Source organism: Vulpes lagopus, chromosome 2, assembly GCF_018345385.1.
Source record: "Vulpes lagopus strain Blue_001 chromosome 2, ASM1834538v1, whole genome shotgun sequence".
Lineage (NCBI taxonomy): Eukaryota > Metazoa > Chordata > Mammalia > Carnivora > Canidae > Vulpes > Vulpes lagopus.
Genome location: NC_054825.1, coordinates 64,697,005 through 64,721,804, shown reverse-complemented (window position 1 = coordinate 64,721,804; position 24,800 = coordinate 64,697,005). Strand labels below are relative to the sequence as shown.

Below are 24,800 nucleotides of genomic sequence, written 5' to 3'. Positions count from 1 at the left end.
CCCCTTCTTTCTCTGCAGGTGCCAAAGGTGACCATGGCCCTCCTGGCCCCCCAGGACCCCCAGGCCCTCCAGGTCCGCCAGGACCCCCTGGAAGCAGACGAGCTAAAGGCCCTCGGCAGCCAAACATGTTCAATGGCCAGTGTACAGGTCACCAGCCCCTGCCCCAGGGAACCCACCTCTTTGGCTAATGATCCCAAACTCTCAGGCTTCACTCAGGTTTTGCAATCAGAATTTTTTAAACAGAGGGAGGAGATTTTTGACTGAAGTGAGAGATCCCCCTTGAGACAGGCTGCTTGGGCAGTCTGCCCTGAGGGTGAGAACTTATAGCAGGTTTAGAATTGGGCCTCCTCACCCTCCTGTCTTTTATCACCAGCCTATTTCTCTTCCTTGCCAAATCCATCATCCCTTCCCCTGAAACAGTCTCAAAGGCTAAGCCATTCACTCTGGGAGTGTGAAGGGCTTGGCTGATGATGCTGGGGAGATGAGGGGGAGGTTCAGCTGGGTTAACTCCCCACAGTACTACAGTTCAGCCCTCACCACTGCTAAGCTTTGCATGCTAACCACGCGTGGGGCACAGTGCTAAGTGCTTAGTTCATTGGATTCTCACAGCAGTGTCATGACGCAGGAATTGGTATTGCCGCCAACATACAGATCCAACACTGAAACCCCAAGGAGCTGTGTAGCTTGCCCAAGGTCACTCCATTAGTAAGTGACAGAGCTGGGATTCACGTCTGCCTGGCTCTGAAGCTCTGCTCTTAGAGAGTTTTCCTTTCAGAGCTGGAAATTCTGACTTTGAGATTAAGCCAACCAAAGGCTGGGGACACCTGATCTCTGGAAGGCCAAGGGGACTTATTTGTTGGCCAGTCTGTGACAGAGGTGGCCATAGGATTGAAAGCTAATTACGATGAAGGGCCATATGAATGAAAAACACTTCTAATGTGATGCTAGAACTTCTCCCCAGAGTGGTGACCTGGGACCTACTCACCTGCTAAGGCCATGAGAGGGCACAACTTGATGCCATCACTTCAGTGGCAAACAGAGAAAGGAGGATCCTGCCTGGAGTTTCTTGCACACTCATTGTGAATCTCACTGCCACTTCCCTAAGCTGTCTTTAGTTTTGTTTGGTGCCCTATTCTTGCAGGAAGACATTTTGGGTGCACATGCTCAGCTGTCAGAGTGGGTGAATCTATGCTTTCAAAGATGTCACCCCCCTCACCCCCCAGTCAGTGGAAACTGACTGTAACTCTGCCCAGAAGTTAGTTCCATGACCCTCTTCCACCCACTCCATTAGCACCAGCTCTTTGTTCAGCTGCCCTCAGAGAATGAGCTGAGCTGCAACCTTCGCCTGGGAGAAGGGGGTAATCTGACCCGGGCCTTTACAGAGTCCTGGTTTGCCATAGGCTATGGCAGCCAGGACACAGGTGCTTGGAGGAGAAGCACCCGTCCCTGCCTCACCTGCGTAAGAGGCTGGTCAGCAGGGGCTGGGCCTCCGTATTGTGAAAACTGCTTTGAATGAGAGGCTGTAATCTTCCGCTCTGCCTCCTAGAAATGAGTCCTCAGTTGCCACACATCTTGCACATGAACTTGCCTTCTCTCCTCCTCCAGTCCCATTTCTTTAGGCCCCTTCCCTCCCCCACAGCTCTAGAAGCAGGTTGGTACAAGATGAATTAATGAAAGCCTTTTCTTCAGACTAAGAATAGGGGAGTCTCTCTGTCCCCTTCCTGTGCAACCACGTTCCTTAACAGAAACTCCAGATGAAACTCAGAGGCAGCAGGATTGCATGTGGGGGAGTCATAACAGAACCCCAAGACTGCCCTCATCAGGGGACAGGAGGACTTGAGGGAGACACAGGCTCATCCCGCTAGAAAGAAGCTTAGAGTACATGGGGTCCTGCCCTTTATTTCACTAATGAAGAAACCTTTCTAGATTTTCTGTGAGCTTGGGACAACAGAGATGCCCCTTTCTATCTAGCAACTACAGGTGATTTGAACCCCTCAGAATTGGTCTAGGTGAGTGGGCTGAACTTCTCCAAAAAGCTTGATTTACGTCTGCTCCCCCCAGCAGCCCCAGACCAGGTCCTTCTCCCCAGCCAGTCCACTCCCTCTGTCTTCACACTGGTCATGTTCCTCCCTTCTGTCCTGCTTCGGCTAACCTTAGACACCTCTTCACTAAAGGTGTGAATGAAGCCCATCTGTTAAAGGGATCAATTATAACCCAGGTAGGATGACTTCTAGCTCGGGTATAGCTTCCAGCCAACTCTGAATCAGGCGCCTGTCGAGGACCTCTGTCCCATAGACCTTCAAGCAGACACAGGTGGGAGATGGTGGAGGAGAGCTCCAACATCTCTGGGCTCCTTCTTCCTCTATGGTTCCTCCCTTTGGCAGTCTAGGAAGACAAGATAAAGGTGACTACCCTATCCTGAGGCCCCATCAGCTTCCCTGAAAGTGAGAATCCTTCCAGGAAAATGGAATCCGTGATGGTGATACCACCTAGCCAGATGGGCCAGGAAAGTGTCAGAAAGGCTCTCCTCTCCCCCCAACCCCAGAATGCTGAGGGCTTGAACAGGCCACTTTTCCCCTTTCACTGACATCCTCTTGGGATTGTATTATCTTAGCAGCTGTGATTATGGAAAGCTTGTGGGGAACTCACCAAGTGGAGGGTGGGGGCCAGGTGGGGGAATTAGAAGTGTATGACTTGTTGCTTAAAAAAGCAAGCCACCAAAGAACTTGGTGGGCCTATTGTAGGGGCTGCTTATAGGACTAGAGTCTGAAATGAAGTGAGGGGAAGCACCAGTTATAACATCACACAAATCTCACTATGCCACCTGCACTTGCTCTGATTCTTGTCATCATTGTTTTAGGTGAGACATGTGTGATACCAAATGATGACACCTTGGTTGGAAAAGCTGATGAGAAAGTCGGGGAACACCATTCTCCACCAGCAGGTTCAGAAGCAAAGCATCTTGTTTTGAAATTCAGATATTGGATGCCTTAAAGTCATAACTGGTAGATGAGTAATTTTCCTTTCTCTTCTTTTGGTAGAATCCATGATCGCTTCCATCGGAAGTCCGACACAAGTATTGAAAGTTACAGAGACATTTGGGACTTGGATAAGAGAGTCTGTGAACAACAGTGATGAACGGATCTGGGTGACTGAACATTTCTCAGGTACCTTCACTTGGCAATGACTCGTGTCTGTGTTGTAGTTTGCCTGCCTTCAGGCTTATTCTATTTCTGTGTGTCCGAAATCCCTACCGACTGGTGTCACAGAACTGCTCGTTATTTTCGAAAGCACAAAGGAAGGAACGGGCAGACCACTTTTCTCAGTTGAGCACACTGGTGACAAGCCTCACAGCTCAAGTCACCGGGGCATGACCAGGGTGCTCCCAGTGTAGCTTATCCAATTTTAGGCGAAGTATCTAAAAGGGAACAAATAGCATTATGACTACAGCCTTATAAAGCCCCAAACCACAATGTGGAAGAAACGTCAGAAACAAATTCTCGTGCACCGTCCATCTTTCTGTAAGGAGAGTACTTTTGGCCATCTTTCCTAGATACCTGTTGGACAGAGAGTCCAGGGGACAAGGTGAAGTGCCATCGTGCAGCATGCTGCATCTAAGCATGGCTCTGGTTATGCTATCCTGGAGGCATGGTCAGGGATTGCCAGTGGTGGTAGCAGTAGCCTCATTCCTGGAGGGGTCTGGCTACACTCACTGGTCAGAGCAGTTGCCGAGACACTGCTTCATTTCCTCAGGGCTCAGTGATCAGCTGGTAGTGACTGCCCGGATTCCAATGGAGAGGGACTCGGTGGCTCAGAAAGAAAGAGGAACACTGAATTAGCAGTGGCAGGAGAAGGTGGAGGTGACTGCCCAAGTGCCAACTATTTGCTCTTCCCAGTACAACCTATATCAGTCTGATAGAAGATTTCATAAACAATCTAGAGAGTTCTGGGAAGGAGTGATACAGTTGGCCTGGGAGGAGCAAAGCCAACTCTGTGGCTTCTATCTTTGAAGGACAGTTCAGGAATCCAGAGAAGAGAACTGGACTTTGGGTCTGGGGGTCTGAGACTCCAACCTGGACATGGACCCTTGCAAGACACCTCACTCTTGACTTCCGTTCCTGTAACTCCCTCCCCTGACTCACTCCCATGCCTTTCCCTGGCTTTTCCCCTGCAGGCATCAGGGTGAAGGAATTCAAAGACCAACCCTCACTGCTGAATGGCAGTTACACACTGGTGCACCTCCCCTATTACTTCCATGGCTGCGGGCATGCCGTTCACAACAACTCGCTCTACTACCACAAAGGAGGCTCCAACACCATAGTGAGGTGAGTCATCCGGGCCACAGCCGCCCTCCCCACGCATGGCAGACAGCACCTGTGTGGTGCTTTAGTTGTCTGAGAGCTACTTAGGGGGTGGGACGGTGGTTCCCTCAACTTTCTGTCCCCAGAACCTGGCACACAGGGTCAGTCAGGGTTTGCTGACTGAGTGAACCACAGGACACAATGAGTGAGCCCCAGGACCCAGCCCTGGCCTGGGGTCTGCCGTATTGCTGGTGGGGATACCAAGAGTGAGGACAGAGCCAGAGAGTAGACCTGGAGAGATCAGGATAAGCCTTCTTATCCTTTGAGAAAAGAGGCAGGAAGAACCGAGGGCTCCCTTGTCAGGAAGGTGTCACACCCCGAAGTCAGTTTTATCCTGAAAACCCTTGGGTGTGAAGAATGTCCCATCACGGCTCCGATCATTGAAGACCAAAGACTGAAGACGGTGTGAAGTCAGGGGTCTTTGTGTTCTGACTGACCTGTCGTCCTGACAGGACCCTCACCAGGCTACCTCTCCTCCTCTTTGCTCTCCCAAGGGAGGTGGTCCCCTGGGTAGACCGAGCAGTGTCTTCCTGGCTCCCCAAAAGAAGTGCTAAAATTTTGTCTTTGTGGCTCAAGAGGAAATCAAGCTCTAGGCTTTAGAGGCAGAAGCAGGTCATCTTGGGTAAGTCAAGAAAGCAGGGAACTCAGTCAGGGTCCAGCTTCCCTTACTCACTGTGTGCCTTTGGAGGAGACCCCACCTCCTGCGGGCTGAGGGTCCTCATAAGACTGAGAGGAGGGCCCAGAGCCTCTGCAGCCTTCCAGCAGTACCCCTATCTGAAATGACGCCAGTGTTATGAAAGCCACAGTCCCAGTCATTCAAAACAAGAGATAAGGACCCAAGGGAAAACTGGGTCTGTCATCTCTCTCCCTCACCACCTTCCTCCCCTGGAAGAGGCCCAGCTGGAATGACTTTGCTGACGTTAGAGTGTGGGTCAGGCTGGGGACAGGACACACATCAGCTGTGGCTGGAAGCATCCCCGCCTTGGCCTCTCATCCCCTCTACCAGAGCCCCCATCGTTTCAACATCTCCCTGGCTACATCATTTGGATGAGTCTTGTGCTACAGAAAACAGCAACCAGCCCACCTCCTGCTCAGAAGTCAGCACTTCCCGGCATGCTCCTCCCTGTGACTCCTTCTCATTAAATCCTGCAGTTCCCTACTGGCCCTGGGATAGTTTTATGTAGGGATGAGGGCCATAAGGGAGTTCTGGGGTGAATGAGCCCTGGAAAGAGGATTGGCCACTCCAAGAAAAAGTGTCTTTTTTTTTTTTTTTAAGATTTTATTTACTTATTCATGAGAGACATAGTCTTTTAATGAAGCTTAGGAGTGTTCTGGGGAGTTCTGGGGTGAATGAGCCCTGGAAAGAGGATTGGCCACTCCAAGAAAAAGTGTCTTTTTTTTTTTTTTTTTTTTTAAGATTTTATTTACTTATTCATGAGAGACATAGTCTTTTAATGAAGCTTAGCATGTGATGCATTGCTTAGGCCTGTCCTGCAGCCCTGCCCTCTACCAGGCCTCAGGCAGGGGGACGGGGATGGAGGGTCATGGGGGTGGGGGGCAGCTTGGAATCAGACCCTGTTTCTCCTGCAAGGGACAAGTCCTTTGGAATGCAGCCGCTAGGCACCAGGACCAGAGCAACAGTAGGATGGACCAGATGGCAGTCCTGACGTCAGAGGACGGAGAAGCCTCTGAGCTTAGCTGGGCAGGCAGCGCTTACAAGCCCTCACTTTCTTCTGGCTTCTTTTCACACTTACTTGGGAGGTTTCCTAATTGGCTTCCAGTTGGTTAGCCACAGTCATGCTTTCCTAGGCTCTTCAGCTGCTCAGTGGCTCCCTCTTGTGCCTTTCTTTTATTTTAGCCTGATGTTTCTGAATTTTCATTCCTGGAGCTAGGTAACTTTTGAATCATAATCAACTTTTTGACAGAGTCTGGATTTAGAGTCTGCAAATCAGGCCACCTGCAGGAGCGGAGGGCCATGGGAGTCCACGCTGTAGCTCAATACATCCTGTCACTCTCCTGACAAGAAAGTGGATTTCATGGCCATGACTTTGCCACATCTGTTCTCAGCGGGCGCTTTTCTTCTTCATTGAGACTGCTGTGACATTTTTGTCTTAAAAACTCCAGCATGTCTTAAAAACCACTGGGAGGCTCAGTGGTTAGGCGTCTGCCTTTGGCTCAGGGTGTGATCCCGGGGTCCTGGGATCGAGTCCCACATCAGGCACCCCGCAAGAAGCCTGTTTCTCCCTCTGCCTAGGTCTCTGCCTCTTTCTGTCTCTGCCTCTCATGAATAAATAAATAAAATCTTAAAAAACAGAACAAAACAAAAACCTCCAGCATAGGTTAGAAGGAGAACTCCCAAACTTGCAGTTAGAAAACTTAAATTCAAACTCTGGCTACTCACTTATATTCTCAGGCCAGTCACTTCTCCTTTCTCATTTGTGAAATGAAAAGGCTGGACTAGATAATTTTTAAGGCCCCTTGCAGGTCTAAGAATCTTAGGGCATTTCAGGAGGTTAGCAAACACCTGAGGAGTCATGAGGGTAAGGAATTTTCCTGGGGCTACATGGCTCGCAGGTGCACACTGAGATGTAGTCACCATCCTTTACATCCTTGATGTACAGAGCATAGGGTAGACCAGTGGAAAGAGCGTGGCCTAGAATGTAGAAATGCAGAGTCCCAGGGTGCTTCGTGGCTCAATCAGTTAAGCATCTGCCTTTGGCTCAGGTCATGATCCCAGAGTCCTTGGATCGAGCCCCATATTGGGCTCCTGGCAAAGCAGGGAGCTTTTCCTTCTCCCTCTGCCTGTTGCTCCCCCTGCTTATGCTGTCTCTCTGTCAAATAATCTTAAAAAAAAACCCTGCATAATCCTAGGCCCCACTCAGTTTACTAGATAGCCACAAACAAACCAAACTACCATTGTCCACGAAAATGCTGACTCATATCTACCTTTTTACACATTTCAGATTTGAATTTGGCAAAGAAACATCCCAAACTCTGAAGCTTGAAAATGCCCTGTATTTTGATCGAAAATACCTCTTTGCCAATTCCAAGACTTACTTCAATTTAGCTGTGGATGAGAAGGGCCTTTGGATTATCTATGCTTCAAGTGTGGATGGCTCGAGCATTCTGGTCGCCCAGCTGGATGAGAGGACATTCTCTGTGATGCAACATATCAATACCACGTACCCCAAAACCAAGGCTGGCAACGCCTTCATTGCCCAAGGGATCCTTTATGTCACAGACACCAAGGATATGAGGATAACATTTGCTTTTGATTTGTTAGGAGGGAAACAGATCAATGCTAACTTTGATTTAAGAACTTCCCAGTCTGTTCTTGCCATGTTATCATACAATATGAGAGACCAGTATTTATATTCGTGGGAAGATGGCCACTTAATGCTTTACCCTGTGCAGTTTTTGTCATCGGCATTAAACCAGTGATAAGATTCATTCTGTTCGCCCTCAGTAACTTTCAGATGTTCTCTGGCACGATTTATACCCCAACATAAATCTTGTCTTTAGGGTAACCAGGTATTTAGCTGTCGTAGTCTCATGAGGTGAGTGTTGATATGGTCAGGGAATCCCCCTGCAGTTCAGATTCCTTAGGGGAACATAGCAAAGACTTGCAGTCAAAATAGCTGAGATTTGGCGATTTCTCCACAGACTGGCTGGGTGAGTTATACCCCTTCCTCTTTAGGGCCTTATTTTTCCTGACTGATAATATGAAAGGGCTGGTGAGAGTGATTAGCAAGATTTCCTCTACCTGTAGGAAACTCTGTTGCTGCTCTCACAACTATTATATATTTGATTTTGTTTGGGGGTATTTAGCCACATGCTGAGCAAATTTACCTCGGAGCTGATAAGCCCGATTGCTTGAGCAGTGAAAGCCTTAGTACAGACTTGTATTCAGTGTCTTGGGCGGCCGCACGGACCCTTTCAGGCTACGGAGGGACCTTATTACCGTAACTTATTACCTTTCTCTGCCTCTGCACCTGCCACCACAGCACCAGAATGAAAATTACCCTCGGCTCCCGATTGCGGCTCAAGATAAGCAAAAGCCAGACACGGCTACGTGCTTGGGTTTGCTAATGAAACGGGAACAGGCCCTGCAGGCTCCTGTCCATCTCGGGTAGTGCTGATTTGCAGCTGGGGGTAAATGTTGACTCCTCAGGCCCCCCTAGCTGCTGCTTGCACTGCTACGCCTCTGCTCTCAGAGCACAAAATATTGTGTAAGGAGGCATTCGTCTGGCTAGGACCCTGGGAAGCACTTTGTGGTTTTCGGGAGAGGTACCGTATGTGGTTATTATCTAGAACAGGGACGGGCAAACTATGGCCCTTTGGCCAAACTTGCCCACTGCCAGTTTTTGTCAGTTGCGTTGGAATAGTTACAAGCATTTGCTTGCGTAGCCCAGCTTGTAACTGCTTTTGCTCTGCAATGGCAGAACCGAGTCGCTGCAAAGAATTTGAGCAGGGGCCTGCAAAGCCTGAAACGTTTACCCGCTGGCCCTTTACAGCAAACGTTTACCGACCCCTGGTCTAGGATGTAAAGTGAGCCTGACTGTTGGAAGGGCTTATTCACCGCGGGCTCTTTGTTATGTTTTGTTTTATTCCACCCTAAGAAGGAATAATTTATATGGTTTAAGTGTTTGGTCGAGGGGAAGGGTGAGAACAGTATAAAATTAAGGGGACCTCCTCAAAAGCAGTTAGTAAACTGCTCTTTCCCTAATAGTTTTTGTGGTTTTTTTTTAGGTTTTATTTATTTATTCATGAGAGACACAGAGAGAGAGAGGCAGAGACACAGGCAGAGGGAGAAGCAGGCTCCATGCAGGGAGCTTGATCCCGGGTCTCCAGGATCCCGGGTCTCCAGGATCACGCCCTGGGCCAAAGGCAGGCGCTAAACCGCTGAGCCACCCAGGGATCCCACTGATAAAGTTTTAAAGAATATGATCTGGTCTCCTTGGACGCCAGGAGACAAATCCAGCTTAACTTGCACCTGAATACCCTATGTTTCTGCCAAATCAGTTCTTCAGACATTCTGCAGCCTGGGGTCCAGGCAGGGCTGCTAAGAAGAGAGGAATCTGGAGAGTTACTGGGTCTTACAGCCAGGAAGGGGGCCTAGGGAAAATCTTACGCAAAGATTTTTCATCAATTTGCCTTTACTGAATTCATGTGTGTGGAGGAGGAGAGCTACATGCTCTGGGTTCCCCCCGCCCCCCCATAAGTTTCAATTCATACTCGGTCCTGAGTTGGTGGCTTTATACCTTATTAAAAGAAGCATTTTAAAACTTAGAGGCTTTACAGATTTGAATATTTAAATCCTCCTAACTCCTGAAAAGACTTAGGCAGCTACTGGGGACTTGTTGTTGTATTCTCAAAATAGCAGATATTTGAAATTTGTTCTCCACTTTATCACATTGGTTGTGTCATGTCAGCATAGCTTTTTAAAAAACTCTTCGAATTCATGTTTTGTAACAAAGTAAAATAGTTTCATGTTTAAGATCAATGCATCTGATGAATACTAGTCTTCTTTTAAAGTATTTAAATATATGTGTTGCTGTTTCTGCACACAGGGGACCTGGATATGAATACATTTTCATAGTAACAGTGGTATTAGTAATAATAATAGTATACAATACTAATTGTATATATGGTAGAAACCAAAACAGGTTATTGAATTAGCACATATTCCTTTTAGAAAAAAATTTTTAGAAGCCTCAGTCTTGATATCTGAGCTATCCTGGCTCCTTTGTGGGTGTGGAATCATATACTTCTAGAAAAACTCATACTGGGATTTTTTTTTCCCATGGCAGAGGGACAATGGAGTCTGACCAAGGTATAATGGGTAACGCTATAATATGGTTGAAAGTTTGTCTTTACGTGTACAAAAAATTAAGATTTTACTCATTCTTGCCCGCAAACCCTACTTAAAAAAAAAGTTTGGGCTCACTGCTAAAATAGAACATACAGCCTAATGTTTTAAAGCCAAGATATCATTTTAGAAGTTTACACTGTCACTTACAAAGTTGCTTTAAAGCACTTTCCAAATATCTGCACTTCTGATGTCAGAATCAAAGCAGATAATACTCTACTGCTTCTTTAATCTAATGTAGATAGCTCTCCTCTGGAAAGTAAATAACACCATCCTCCCAACCTCAAATGTAGGCTGGACCCTGTTTCAAAGCGTTTTCTCTCAAACTGATAATGTGTCCTATTGAAGCCATGCAGGCGGTGATGGGCTCAGCGTATCACTAAGCACAGATGTTATGACAGAGAAATAGCCCTGGGGTGGAAGTTTTAAAATGAAATGTTCTGGTCTTAGGCCCCTTCACAGTCTAATTACCTTCAAGGTTGCAAAGTGAAGGTTCAAATAAGATATTATGATCCTTGAAGGAGCCACAAGTCCTTCCAAGTTCATTACTACATAGGTGGGCTGTGACTATTTGATGTCAAACCATCTGAAGAAGCGTGTAGATAGGGCTTTTCAGTTTTCACCCCACTGCTGTGACCTAATATAGCAAGCTATTAAAAGCGATAATTTCCAGTCTGTAACCACAGGTCTGAACCATTCTGAACAATGAATGAATCTTGAGGAATGGCTCTTTTCTGGTTGTCATTGCTTCACGTTAGCCAGTACAATAATCACTGCTAAATACAATCACATGTTGAAACAAGTGTATTCTTATTTCTTGTTAATTTACATGTAACATTTAAAAGAAAAAATAACAACCCAAAACAGTACTATGGAAGAATTCTATTGGTTGCTCCTCTGTTGAAACTCTTGCAATTTGCTAACTTCGGAAAACTCAAAAGTCATTGATGTGGACTAAGTGTTCTCTATAGGAAAACATGAAAACTATATAAAGCTAGTAACTAGAACCAGAAGCAGATAAATGCAATGAAGATCTGCTAATTTATTGGCATAGGCAAAGCAACTTGAAAAGAACATAACATTTTGGCCTAAAAATTAAAAAGGACAAGTTTAAAAAGAAAAAACAATAAAACCTGACTTTGTGTGAATTTGAGCAGGTATCTTCATCCCTCAGTGCCTGTTTCATCTGTATAATGTATAATAGTATTCTTACTTCCTCACATTTTTCTATGAGAAATGAAAAGTGCTATGAAAATTATACAATTCTTGAGAAATTATTACATTTATAGTTCATCCCTAGGGAGAATCAGAGTGATCCCATTGTTCTCACAGCCTGATTCAGGGGCCACAGAAGTGGATCAGGGCCATGCCACACGGTTTCTGTCCATTGGCCTGTTCAATTAGGTAGTTAACACTTCATACCAGCACTAAGCAAAAAGAGTTCTTAGTTCTACAACAAATTTACAATAAAACTGGGCCAAATAATGAAAAATACTGTTTGAGAACCTGTTGCCCTGACCTGTAGAGCTTCTTTCTAACCTCCTCTAAAGGGTCTGTGCTGTTGGGTAGCCCACGCATGAACTGATGATGACTTTTGTAAACAAAAAATTACAAAGCAAAAAGCAAAAAAAAAAAAAAATCCCATAAAAAATAGTAGTATCGCTCCTTTATCATTAATTTAAGTTAGTTACCATAGAGTGTAGTATTGGTTTCAGGGGTAGAATTTAGTGATTCATCACTTAGATTCAGTACCTAGTGCTCATTACATCACAAGCCCTCCTTAATGCCCATCTTCCACCCAGTTACCCCATCTTCCTACCCACCTCCCCTCCAGCAACCCTCAGTTTGTTTCCTAGGGTTAAGAGTCTCTTACAATTTGCCTCCCTCTCTGTTTTTATCTCATTTTAATTTTCCTTCCCTTCTCCAATGTTCAGCTGTTTTGTTTCTTACATTCCACATATGGGTGAAATTATGTGATATTTGTCTTTCTCTGACTTATTTCACTTAGCATAATAACCTCTAGTTCCATCCACATTACTGCAAATGGCCAGATTTCATTCTATTCGATGGGTGGGATATTTCATTATATATCACATATATTTTTAAGATTTTATTTATTTATTTATTCATGAGAGACATGGAGAGAGAGGCAGAGACATAGGCAGAGGGAGAAGCAGGCTCCATGCAGGGAGCCCGATGTGGGACTGATGTGGGACTCAATCCCAGGACCCTGGGATCATGCCCTGAGCCAAAGGCAGACACTCAACCACTAGGCCACCCAGGCATCCCTATATCACATCTTCTTTATTCATTCCTCAATTGATGGACATTTGGGCTTTTTTCATAATTTGGCTATTATTGACAGTGCTGCTGTAAACATTGAGGTGCTTGTGCCCCTTCAAGTCAGCGTTTTTGTATCTTTCGGATAAATACCTGGTAATGAAATTGCTGGGTTGTAAGGTAGCTCTATTTTTAACTTTTTTTTTTTTTTTTAACTTTTTGAGGAACCTCCATCCTGGTTTCCAGAGTGGCTGTATCAGTGTGCATGCCAACCAACAGTGTAAGAGGGTTCCCCTTTACAGTGCCTCACCAACATGTGTTGTTTCCTAAGTTGTCAATTTTAGCCATTCTGACCAGTGTGATTATCTCATTGTGGTTTTGATTTGCATTTCCCTGATGATGGGTGATGTTGAACATTTTTTCATGTCTCTGTTGGCCATGTCTATGTCTTCTTTGGAGAAATGTCTGTTCATATGTTCTACCCATTTCTTAACTGGATTATTGTTGGGGTGTTGATTTTGATGAATTCTTTGTAGATTCTGTATACTAGCCCTTTATCCAATATGTCCAATCTTTTCTCGTTCCATAGGTTGCCTTTTAATTTTGTTGATTGTTTCCTTTGCTGTGAAGAAGCTTTTTTTTTTTTTTTTTAATCTCAATGAAGTCCTAGTAGTTCATTTTTGCTTTTGTTTCCCTTGCCTTTAAAGAAATATCTAGTAAAAGTTGTTGTGGTTGAGGTCAGAGAGGTTGCTGCCCTGTTCTCCCTTAGGATTTTGATGGATTCCTATGTTACATTTAGGTCTTTCATCCACTTTGAGTTTCATTTTGTGTATTATAAGGAAATGGTCCAGTTTCATTCTTCTGCATGTCCCTGTCCAGTTTTCCCAGCACCATTTGTTGAAGAGACTGTCTCTTTTCCAATTGATATTGTTTCCTGCTTTGTTGAAGATTAACTGACCATATTATTGTGGGATCCTTATTCTGTTCCTATTCCATCAATCTACCTGTCTTTGTGTCAGTATTACTCTGCCTCAGTGATTACAGTTTTGTAATACAGCTTGAAGTCTGGGATTGTGATGCCTCCTGTTTTGTTCTTTTTCAAGATTACTTTGGCTAAAAAAAAAAAAAAAAAAAAAAAGATTACTTTGGCTATTTGGGGTCTTTTCTGGTTCCATACAAATTTTAGGATTGTTTGTTCTAGTTCTGTGAAAAACGGGGGCATTATTTTAAATGAGATTGCATTGAATGTGTAGATTGCTTTGGGTAGTGTAGACATTTTAATAATACTGTGCTCTCAATCCATGAGCGTGGACTAGCTTTCCGTTTGTCTCACCTTCAGTTCCTTTTTTTTTTTTTTTAATAATGTATTTATTTTTTATTGGTGTTCAATTTGCCAACATACAGAATAACACCCAGTGCTCATCACCTTCAGTTTCTTTTATGTTTTTTATTGTGCTAAGAGTACAGGTCTCTAAGCTCCTTGGTTAAGTTTATTCCTAAGTATTCTATTATTTTTGGTGCAGTTGTAAATGGGATTATTTTCTTGATTTCTCTTTTTGCTACTTCAATATTAGTTATAGGACTGCAACAGATTACTGTATACTGATTTTGTATTCAATGACCTTATTAAATTCATATATCAGTTCTATTGATTTTTTTTTTTTTTGGTAGAGTCTTTAGAGTTCTCTATCTATAGTATCATGTCATCTACAAAGAGTAAAAGTTTTACTTCCTCCTTGCTGATTTAGACACTTTTCATTTCTTTTTGTTGTCTGATTACCATGGCTAGGACTTTCTGTATTATGTTAAATAAAAGAGGTGAGAGTGGACATCCTTGTTTTGTTCCCAATCTTAGGGGGAAATCTCAGTTTTTTACCATTGTTGTTACCTGTGAGTTTTTCATATATGGGCTTTACTATGTTTCCTCTAAACCTACTTTGTTAGGGTTTTCATCATGAGTGGATGTTACACATTATCAAATGCTTTTTCTGCATCTACTGAAGTGGTCACAAGGTTTCTGTCCATTCTCTTTTTGATGTCATGTATCACATTGATTGATTTGTGAATATTGAACCCCCCTTGCATTCTAGGAATAAATCCCATTTTATCATGGTGAATCATTGTTTTAATATATTGTTAGATTCCATTTGCTAATATTTTCTCAAAGATTTTTGGATCTGCATTCTTCAGAGATACTGGCCTGTAGTTCTCTTTATTTGTAGTGTCCTTTATTGGATTTTGGCATCAGCATGATGCTGGCCTCACAGAATGAATTTGAAAGCTTTCCTTCCTCTTGTATTTTTTGGAATAGTTTGAGAAAAATAGGTTTTAACTGTCTTTTAAATGTTTGGTAGAATTCACCTATGAGGACATCTGGTCCTCAACTTTTGTTTGGGAGTTTTTTGATTACCAATTCAACTTCATTGTTGGTAATCAGTCTGTTCAAATTTTCTGTTTCATCCTGCTTCAGTTCTGGTAGGTTATATGTTACTAGGAATTTATTCATTTCTTCTAGGTTGTCTAATTTGCTGGCATATAAATGCTCATAACATTCTCTTATAGTTATTTTTATTTCTGTGGGTTTTTTTTTTTTTTTACCACCATTTCTGGTTTTGTTCAAGTTTTCTTTCTTTCTTTCCTTCTTTTTTTTTTTTTTTTTTTTTTTTTTAATGAGTCTGGTTAGACATTTAGCTATTTTGTTGATCCTTTAAAAAAAAACAAGCTCCTGGGGATCTCTGGGTGGCTCAGCAGAGGCTCTTTGCCTGTTGTAGGCTATGTTTGGCCCCTGGCTGGGTGGGCTGTATATTAATAAGGTGTGTGCCATATTGCAAAATGAGACCAAAGTGTGGTGCAGGGAGGTGGGGCTTGGTGTAAGCAAGTTAGGCAGTGAGTGTCATGGTTTCTGCAGGTGACCATGTGTCTATGCTGAGGGGGTAGGGCAGGGAAATGGTGCATGCCAGGTCCTTTGTTCCTGGAGGAGTCTCCTTGTGCTCCCTGCCTCTTGGAACCATACTCTGAGATGAGTAAATCACTCTCCCTCCCTTCTGCTCTACGCATTTTTCAATCTGCTGCATCCATGTTGGATTTCCACTGGCTGTTTATTGTGTTGTCCCTTTAAATGCGGGGACTCCACTTCCATGCACTTGGGGCTCACCCAGAGCCCAAAGCCAAGCCTGATTTTTAAAATTCCAGGCTTTAAGTCCCATGGTTATTAAGAAGTTAAGATTTGGCCTCTGTTGCCTTCAAAGCTAAGTGTAATGGGGATCTGTCTTCTAGTGTGATGGGCTGTTTATCAGCCTTCTCTGCTCCACCAGTTCTCTCCAGGCCACGAACGGCCATGGTCTGTTTCACTTCCAAACAGCATCTTTGCCCTTCCTACCTTCTTTGATGTGGTCTCCTCTCTACTTTAGTTGTGGAGTTTGTTTTGCCAGTCTTCAGGTCATGTTCTGGATTATTTACACTGACGTGAATGTTACATAGCTGTATCCATGGGATGAAGTGAGCTTTGGGTCCTCCTTCTCCATCATCTTCCCTTAGGTTGTAAGCCTTTATTTCTTTAATTATATATATTTTACTCCTATGTAGGAACCCCAGGATGCATATATTGGGCTTTTAATGGTTTTTCTTCAGCTCCCTGAGGCTGTTTACTTTCTTCTAATGTTTGTTTCTTTTGGGAGTTTCTATTGTTCTATTTTCACATTTAGTAATGTTTTCTTCTGCAGTGTGTAATCTGTGAATCCCATCCAGTGTATTTTTCATCTCAGATATTGTAGTCTGTAGTTCATTTCTAGAAGTTTTGATTTTTTTAATACTTTATTCTCTCCAGTTAACATGTCTAAAGCTTCTGAACATATAGTATACACTTATAGTAACTATTTTAATATCTTTACTGTCACCTGTGTTATTTCTGGACTATTTTTTGATGGATTGAATTTTCTCCTCAGTAGGCTCATAGCCTACTTCTTTTCATGCTTGGTAATTTTTATTAAATGTCAAACATTGTGAATTTTACCTTACTGGTTCTTTTTGTATTTCTGTAAAGATTCTGGAACTATATTTTGAGCTGCAATTAACTTGGAAATAGCTTAATTCTTTCCTTTTTAGGCTTCTTAGGTGACACTACTGCAGTGTTTAGTCTTTCGCTGATTTTTGTCCCATTAATGCAGCAAAACTCTTATTAGTACCTAACACCCTATGAATTAGGAGGTTTCCTTTTCCTGACCACCAGTAGTTTCCTCCTACAGATGCACTGATTCATGTTCAGCTGAACACATAAAGAGGCACTTCCGCAGACCTCTCTCGTAGCCCTCTTCTCAGTCCACTCTATCTTGTGCTCCCCCAGATGCCCAGTTCTATTTGGTAACTTGGAGAGACCATCAAGCTTTGCTGGCTTTCCTTCCTTGCTTGTGGCTTAGAAATTTTCTTCAGGTAGTAAGTTGGGACAGTAATAATGCTTACCTCTGTGGGATCCCTGTCCTTCACTGCCTGATGTCCCATATCTTGTTTTATATAATTTTTTTGTTTCAAGTAAGCAGGTAAATCTAGAGCTTCTTACTGCTTTGACAGTAGGAAGTTCTCTACCTCCTTTTAAATCTCTCTCTCAGAGCATTTAGGCTTGAAATCTCTTACCCTGGGAGGAGGGGAGAGCGGGGGTCAGTTTTTCTCTTAGGGATTGGGGTAATAAAAATCTCACAAGCTTTTTCCCTCCAGCTCTTCTCATCATTGTGTATATTCTCCTTTACTTTGGAGCAACATAGGAACCAAGACTCAGATTTGAGTTTTGAGTAGGAAGCAAGTCAAAGGTTTTTGTTTTGTTTTTGTCTGCTTTGGGTCCTAAGCTTTTGTGTATATATAGCTTATGTTAAATAATCTCCCATGGAGTTCAAAGATCTAGTAGCCTAGCATTAGATATCTAGCATAGATTTCTGTCAGGGGCTTCAGGAATCTGTGGAGAAGACTTACACATCTGTGGCGAATGTTTATAATATAATGTAGGATTAAGGGAGTGTGAACTCTGGAGTCAAACTAATTTAGAATCCCTGTACAACTGAGTTATATTAATTCTCTAAGTCTCAACAATTTTTCATTTGAAAATAGGGATCTTAAAAATGCATTATCTCTAACAATAGATACAACCTCTCATAGGCTTGTTTTGGAAATGAGATAATCTATGCAAGTTGCTTAGCCCAGGGCTAGTGTGTACAGTCAGTAATCCATAAATAATCATTTCCCTGGAGAAAATACCATCATACTTGCATCTCAATCTCCTCTAAAACTTCCAGTGGAACCCAAATATATAAGTATTCTAGGTATATAACATTGACTCATACAAATGTACCTTTTTATAAACTATATCCTGGCACAATAAAATTTTAGTTATAGACAGTTGATAATGCTTATAAAAACACTTAAGTAGAACTTCCAGTTTCAGCCTGAATAAATAGAGCTTGGAAGTCATCATTCCTGTCCATATCTCAAGAAGAAAAGCACAGAATATAAAAATCAACATATTTTCTTAGATCCATTAGAGGATGTGAAAGCACAGGGGAAACTGCCACTCTAAAAACTGAAGAGACCTGCAAATACAGTGAATGACCACCTACTTCAAGTAGAAGCTGCCAGAGCCAGTTATTGGTAGGAAGACTTAAAAAGTAATTCCTGGAGGCTGAGTGTGGACCAGCTTAAGGGTTAAAGACTCCTGGAGCAAAGTCTTAAGGGACCCCACACTTGTGGGTTTTACCACAAGAAGCCCACCAACATATTAAGGTAAGTAGAGGAACCAAGAATAAGAATTTTGTCCTACTTCTTTTCAGAAACCATGGGAGGAAGAAGAGTGGAGTGAAATATTTAAAGTATTGGGGGGGGGGGAGGGTGGAAATACCAACTTAGAATTCTATATCCAGTAAAGTTATCCCTTCCAAAGTGAAGAAAAAGACTTTCTCAGATCAGTAAAAACTGGGACTCTTTTGCCAGTAGGCCTGCCTTCCAAGAAATGTTAAAAGAAGTTCTTCAGAGAGATCAAAAATTATATGAGTCAGAAACAGATCTATATCAAGAATGAAAGAGCATAAAGAAATGTGAAGGTAAAATGAAACTTTTATTTTCCATATTCATAATTGATCTAATATATAACTGTTCAAAGTATAACAGTGGCAATATATTGGGATTATAGACAAGGAAAAGAAATGACAGCAATGTTATAGTAATGGGAGGGAGCAATTGGGACTACTGTGTCATAAGGTACCTGTACTACCTATGATGTGGTATAAGGTTACTTGAAAGTAAATTAGGTTTTTTTTTTTTTTTTAAAGATTTTATTTATTTATTCCCAGGTCTACAAGGTCATGCCCCGGGCTGAAGGTGGCCCTAAACCGCTGAGCCACCCAGTCCACAAGTGTGCAACTCTTGATCTTGGGTTTGTGAGATCAAGCCTCCAGCTTGAGTGTAGATTACTTAAAAAAAAAAAAAAATCTTAAAAAAAAAAAAAAACGATAAACCTGTAGCTAGGTGAACCAAGAAAATAAAAGACACAAAAGTACTAATATTAGAAATGAGACAGGGGTCATTATTGATCCCATGTATGTTAAAAGGAAAACATATATCATTAATAACCTATGCCCATATTTGATAAATTAAATGGACTAATTCTTTGAAAGATATAATGTACCAGAATTCACAAAATTAGAAGTATCTTTTTTTAAAGATTTTATTTGTTTATTTGAAAGAGACAGAATAAGGTCGGGGAGAGGCAGATAGGTTATAGGAAGACTCCCCGCCGAGCAGGGAGCCCCATGCAGGACTTCATCCCAAAGACCCTGAGATCAGGGCCTTACAAGAAAAGTATCTTGGCAGCCCAGATGCCTCAGCGGTTTAGCGCCGCCTGCAGCCCAGGGCGTGATCCTGGAGACCTGGGATTGAGTCCCTTGTCAGGCTCCCAGCATGGAGCCTGCTACTCCCTCTGCCTGTGTCTCTGCCTCTCTCTCTGTGTGTCTCTCATGAATAAATAAATAAAATCTAAAAGAAAAAAAAGTATCTTAACAGGCTTATATCTATTAAATAAATAACTAACCTTCCAAAAGGAAAGCCTCAGGCTCAGAGAAGTTTCATTGGTAAATCTTGCCAAGTATTTGAAGAAACAAGACCTATTTAAAATCTTTGAGAAAATGGAGGCAGAGCTACTTCCTAACTTGTCCTGTCTTAACCTAAATACCAAAACCAGCTAAAGGCATTACAAGACAGGAAAACTACAGACCAACTTCTCTATTTTGCATAGAGGCAAAAACCTTCAATAAAATATTCGCAAACTGAATCCAGAAATGCATACAAAGAATTATAAACCATGATTGAGATTTATTCTAGTTTTGTAAGTCTGGTTCAAGGTTTAAAAACCAATCAATGTAATCTGTCATATCAATAGACTAAAGAAGAAAAATCAGATTAATCAATAGGTGCAGAAAATGCTTCAAGAAAGATTTACTACAAAGCTACAGTAATCAAAACAGTGTGGTTCTGGCAAAAGGACAAATAGATCAGCAGAGTATCTATACAAATATAGTCAAATAATCTTTGACAAAGGAGCAAAGACAATTCAGTGGAGAAAAGTTAGCCTTTCCAAAGAATAGTGTGAGGACAATTGGACATTCAGGAGCAGAAAAATGAATCTAGACACAGGTCTTTAGCGACAGTTAATTAAAAAATGGATCATAGACCTAAAGATAAAATGTAAAATTCTAGATGACAACAAAGCAGAAAATCTAGGTGACATTGTTTAGGTTTTCTTTTTTAAATGGGTTTTTACACATAATTGCAAAAGCACAATCCATGAAAGCAAAGCATGATTTAGAATTTATTAAAATTAAAAGCTTATGTTCTGGAAGACACCATTCAGGGAATGAAAAGCTAAGCCCCAGGCTGGAAGAAAATATTGGCTAAATAACATCTGATAAAATAATTTGGATTCTAGATACATGAAGAACTCTCAGCAGGATAAGGGACACCTGGGTGGCTCAGGGCGTGATCCCTGGGTCTTGGGATCGAGTCCTGAATCAGGCTCCCTGTGGGGAGCCTGCTTCTCCCTCTGCCTGTCTCTTTCTCTGTCTCTCTCATGAATAAATAAAATCTTAAAACAACAACAACAAAAAAAAACAAAGCTCAACAGTATGAGAACCACCCAATTAAAAAATGGGCAAAAGAGTTAAAAAGACCGCTCACCAAAGAAAATACACAGATGAAAAGATGTTTAAGAAAGGATGTTTAACATCCTGTATCATTAGGGAATTGCAAATTCAAACAATAGATACCATTGTACATCTTTGATAATGGGCTAAAATCCCCAAACACTGACACCACCAAATGCTGATGAGGATGTCCAACAACAGGACCTCTCAGAATTCAGCAACTCTCAACAGAATTCACTCACTGCTGGTAGGAATACAAACTGGTGCACTTTGGAAAACAGTTTGGCAGTTTTTCACAGAGGTAAAAAGTTTTAATCTAAGATAAAAAAAAATGAAAAAAAAAAAAGATAAAAAAAATGTCACCTAAGGTATTTACCCAACAGAGTCGAAAACTTATGTCTACACACAAACCTCCAGGAACTTTACTGCATATTGCTCAGTAAAAGACCATCTGAAATGGCTGCATCATCTAGGATTCCAACCATAGGCGATTCTGGGAAAGGTAGTAGAGAGATCAGTGGTTGCTAGGGGTTGGGGGGGCCTGGGGAGGAATGAATAGGTGAACATGGGACTTGCAGGGCCAAGAGACTATTCTGTATGATTCTTTAATGGATACATGATACATATATTTGCTAAAACCCACTCAAGTGTCAGCACAAAGGGTGAAGAAGCATAATATAATCCACAGACTTTAGCTAATGCATCAGTACTGGTTCCCTAGCAGTAACAAATTGTATCACACAAATGCAAAATGTTAGTAAGTGCAACTGGGGGGGAGGGGAAAAATAGAAATTCTAGTATTGGCTCACTTGTTTTTGTAAACCTAAAACTTTTAAAAATGTATTTAGAACTTTTTAAGACAAATTATTGTGACACATGGCAGATAACTGTAAAGCAATGCTCAAAGAAGGTGGCAGCTACTGTAAAAATCTGAATTTCATTTCAAAATTCTATTCTCATGCAGACTGGTACTACAGTGTAACAGTACAAAGATGGAGGAGATGCAACACGCACTGGTTACTGTGTACTAAACTGTGGTAAGTCTACGTCTATATTTGCAATTTTTGTCAAATTTGTGTTTCCATGCATTCAGACCTCCTTTCCTCGCCGTGACTCCACCTAAACACTATTCCTAGCTCAGCGCCTTCACCAGTGTCAGCACTAAAATCAGCATTTAATTCAATAAATGAGAAAAGGTACCATCACATTAGTTCTTCCCCAACTAAGTCTCAATGCTGAGTGCCTGCTGTCTGGCTCACCACTGCATCCTGTTGCCTAGAGTGGCTTCTGCTACAGGAAGTACTCAGGATCTGTGAATAAATGAACGGCCTAGCAGCTTAATTCTTTTAACAGTTAAATATTTATTCAAATTTAAAATAAGTAGTTAAAAATACTATCAAAGAACACCAGACCAAACTAAGGTAAAACTCTAACAAATAACATTTATTTTTCTTTTACATAAGTATTTCACAGCCCAAACATCACATCGCCTTCAGAGAAAGGTGCTTTTATGCCATTATATTTTACTATTTACCACACAGGCATTAAACATTCTCATTAACATGATGAGACAATTTGCTGGTAAACATTTAAACACACAGACATTGGTTTCAATATCAAGAACATTTTTTTGGTCATAACCAAGGAGGTACATCAAAATATGACAACATTGGCTAATAATTTATAAGCAAATAATATTTTAACTCTGCATAGTTTATACAATAGGCTGTGGTAATAAATAATATCACCGATCTCATCAACTATTAACTGGCCACAAAAAGCCTAACATTCATTTAAATTATGATATGAAATGCTCTATTGGTGTAGTTTCAACATAGCCTTAAATGTTGTGGGTGTTTAACCCTGAAATAAAAAGTACTCAACTGGTATGCTGGTCAACTACAAATACGTCATGTTCACGTATTACATTCCTAACATGAAGGCAGATATTTAAATAGAAAAACTAGCAGTCCAAAAAATGTGAGTGTGCAAATTGTAAGGAAAACATTGCATTTAAATTTGCACTCAATTGCAAGGTACAGTACTAGCTCAGTATAAACACTAACAGGAAAAATAATCAGCAGGAAAGAATGGAAATGACCTCTCCCAGCAGAGAACTAGTCACTCACGCTGCACCACAGCTTAGAAAGTGTTTCTGGTGACCTAGAGCGTCTCACACCTTGTGACTATCCTTCACTGAACACAGGAGCCTGCAGGCATGCTTCCATCAGTGGTAAGACTAGGAAGAAAAACCTGAATCAGCAACATTTTCTTCCTTAATTTGGTATAAAGGTTCTTCCCATTATAACTTACTAACATGCTAATTTCTAACCTCAAATGTTCTCTGAATCAGGCTTGCTAAATGCTGTAAAGAATAGCTACCCTTCATACAACACTAGGGTTTTTTGTTTTTAAGTATGTCAGCATGATAACAAGGTACATGCACGGTCACTCTACCAGCCTGTATGGGCAATGCTCAGCTTGGATCAGTTTCAAATTCTACACAGAGATTCTCTGTATTGTTTCCAGTGTGTGAACAGCTGCTTGGAAAGCAGAAATGCCTACCAGTTACTACAGTGTATTAAACTGAAATGTTTATAAAAATAAAGCCCCAAAGGTTAAGTCTACAGAATGTCAAGGATTCTGTTGGGGATGTTAAAAGCATTGGGCAAAACCCTCGTTTTGAGCGTGCCATCTGCCCCACAGGAGAAGATCCGGTTGCCTGGGATGATGTCAATCTGCATGACTCCGGCTCCGAGGTTTCTGAAGATGGACTGCTTAGCATGTTCATTTTTGAATGAATGAATCAGGCCATGGCCTGTCAATCTCCAAACCTAGTTTAAAAGAGTAAAAGTACCAAGTGTACATCATTAAAAAGAGAAAGAAAAAGACCAAAAGCAAAAACATGGCCTTCACTTCTATTGCCCTGGAACTGGCCTAACTTTCTAGTCCACTGCCTCTTTCCTAACAGCCCCTGGCCTGGGGGATAGTGATCCATTTACTGTTCTTACCTTTCACTGTCTCTTCACATTCTCTTGTAGTTTCATATTAACTACAGATACTCCCCTCTTAATTCAGTTAGATATTTAAGTTAACTAAATGCATGGCTAATGTCAGGGAAGCCCTGGGGCAATAGAGGAAGAAACATACCACAGTCTCACTTCCCCAGAAACCTCACCTCAACTGTACAAAACAAAGAAGATACTAAGGGCAGAATGTGGGAAAGAGAGGAGGGTCTGAAGAGCCAAAAGAGTGTTGCAAAAAATCCCATGCATGAACTTATTCTTTACTTAAAATAGACTTCTTCAAAGCTTTTCAGTGACCTAATAAGCTTGACTGTCTGGTTTTCCAGACCCTTACCGGTTTAGAAAGAACTCCACAGTACTAAGCGAGGAAAGGTGTCAAGAGACCTTCAATATCTCTGCAAAGCATCACTTTACACTCTCATTTCAAGGACTGCAGGGGGGCTGCTGCTCCCCAATCTTGACAGCAGCATGTACAAATAACACTTAGCACATGCCACCTCCTGTACTGACTCACCTTTATGTTACCTTCTGCCGAACCTGTAGTAAAATATTCCTCACAGGGATCCAGAGCCAGAGCCTTAATAGCTGAGTCATGTGCCTGGAAGGTGTGAATCAGTTGTCTTTGCCTGATGTCAAAAATGCAGACGTAGCCTTTCCTGCCTCCAGAGATGAGGAGTTGCTGTTTTGGCGCATACTGGAGTACCGTGGCACCATGATCGTGGCATGTGAAGCCTGAAGGAGGAAACATTAAGAAGTCTTTCCCAAATAATTTCTATCCTGACAATTCTGGTAATGTTTAAATGCACATTTAGATAATAAAGAAACTACTGACAAATTTTTCATTTCAATTTCTATAATCATGATCCAAGAATTTAAAAAAGATCCCAAGCAGTGACAGAAAAAATGTTCTTATCTGTAACCTCAATATGAAAACACGTGCAGGGAGTTTAAATGTTAAGCCCAAACTAAGTTACACTGCCTTGTAAGAAGCCTGTAGAAGCAAAACCTGTAGAGGAGACCAAGCTTCTCTGTGATCCACTCAGCCACCACATTAATCCCCACCATGACAAGAATCTACTGTATCCTA

General features: G+C 42.0%; 2 protein-coding genes and 1 long non-coding RNA gene across 6 annotated transcripts in view; 2 read left to right on the top strand and 1 right to left on the bottom strand.

The window, feature by feature from the left end:
- GLDN (gliomedin) overlaps positions 1 to 10,954 on the top strand; it is a 63,249-nt gene extending 52,295 nt beyond the window's left edge. Inside the window, exons 6-10 of the mRNA XM_041743968.1 lie at positions 19 to 147; positions 2,861 to 2,944; positions 3,042 to 3,167; positions 4,175 to 4,325; positions 7,325 to 10,954. Of these exons, the coding sequence (XP_041599902.1) occupies positions 19 to 147; positions 2,861 to 2,944; positions 3,042 to 3,167; positions 4,175 to 4,325; positions 7,325 to 7,802 (968 nt within the window). The 3' untranslated portion in view covers positions 7,803 to 10,954. The remainder of the gene's footprint in view (positions 1 to 18; positions 148 to 2,860; positions 2,945 to 3,041; positions 3,168 to 4,174; positions 4,326 to 7,324) is intronic.
- Positions 10,955 to 15,169: 4,215 nt separating this feature from the next.
- On the top strand, positions 15,170 to 24,232 carry LOC121484564. Its single transcript, XR_005986065.1, has 3 exons — positions 15,170 to 18,593; positions 21,652 to 21,724; positions 23,394 to 24,232. It is a non-coding gene; the product is annotated as an uncharacterized LOC121484564 (long non-coding RNA).
- Positions 22,105 to 24,800, bottom strand: part of DMXL2 (Dmx like 2) — a 157,326-nt gene continuing 154,630 nt past the window's right edge. For all 4 annotated transcript variants that reach the window (XM_041743964.1, XM_041743966.1, XM_041743965.1 and 1 more), the window contains 2 exons: positions 24,228 to 24,445; positions 22,105 to 23,521 (listed from right to left, as the gene is read on the bottom strand). In XM_041743964.1, coding sequence (XP_041599898.1) covers positions 23,312 to 23,521; positions 24,228 to 24,445 — 428 coding nt within the window. In that variant the 3' untranslated portion in view covers positions 22,105 to 23,311. The remainder of the gene's footprint in view (positions 23,522 to 24,227; positions 24,446 to 24,800) is intronic.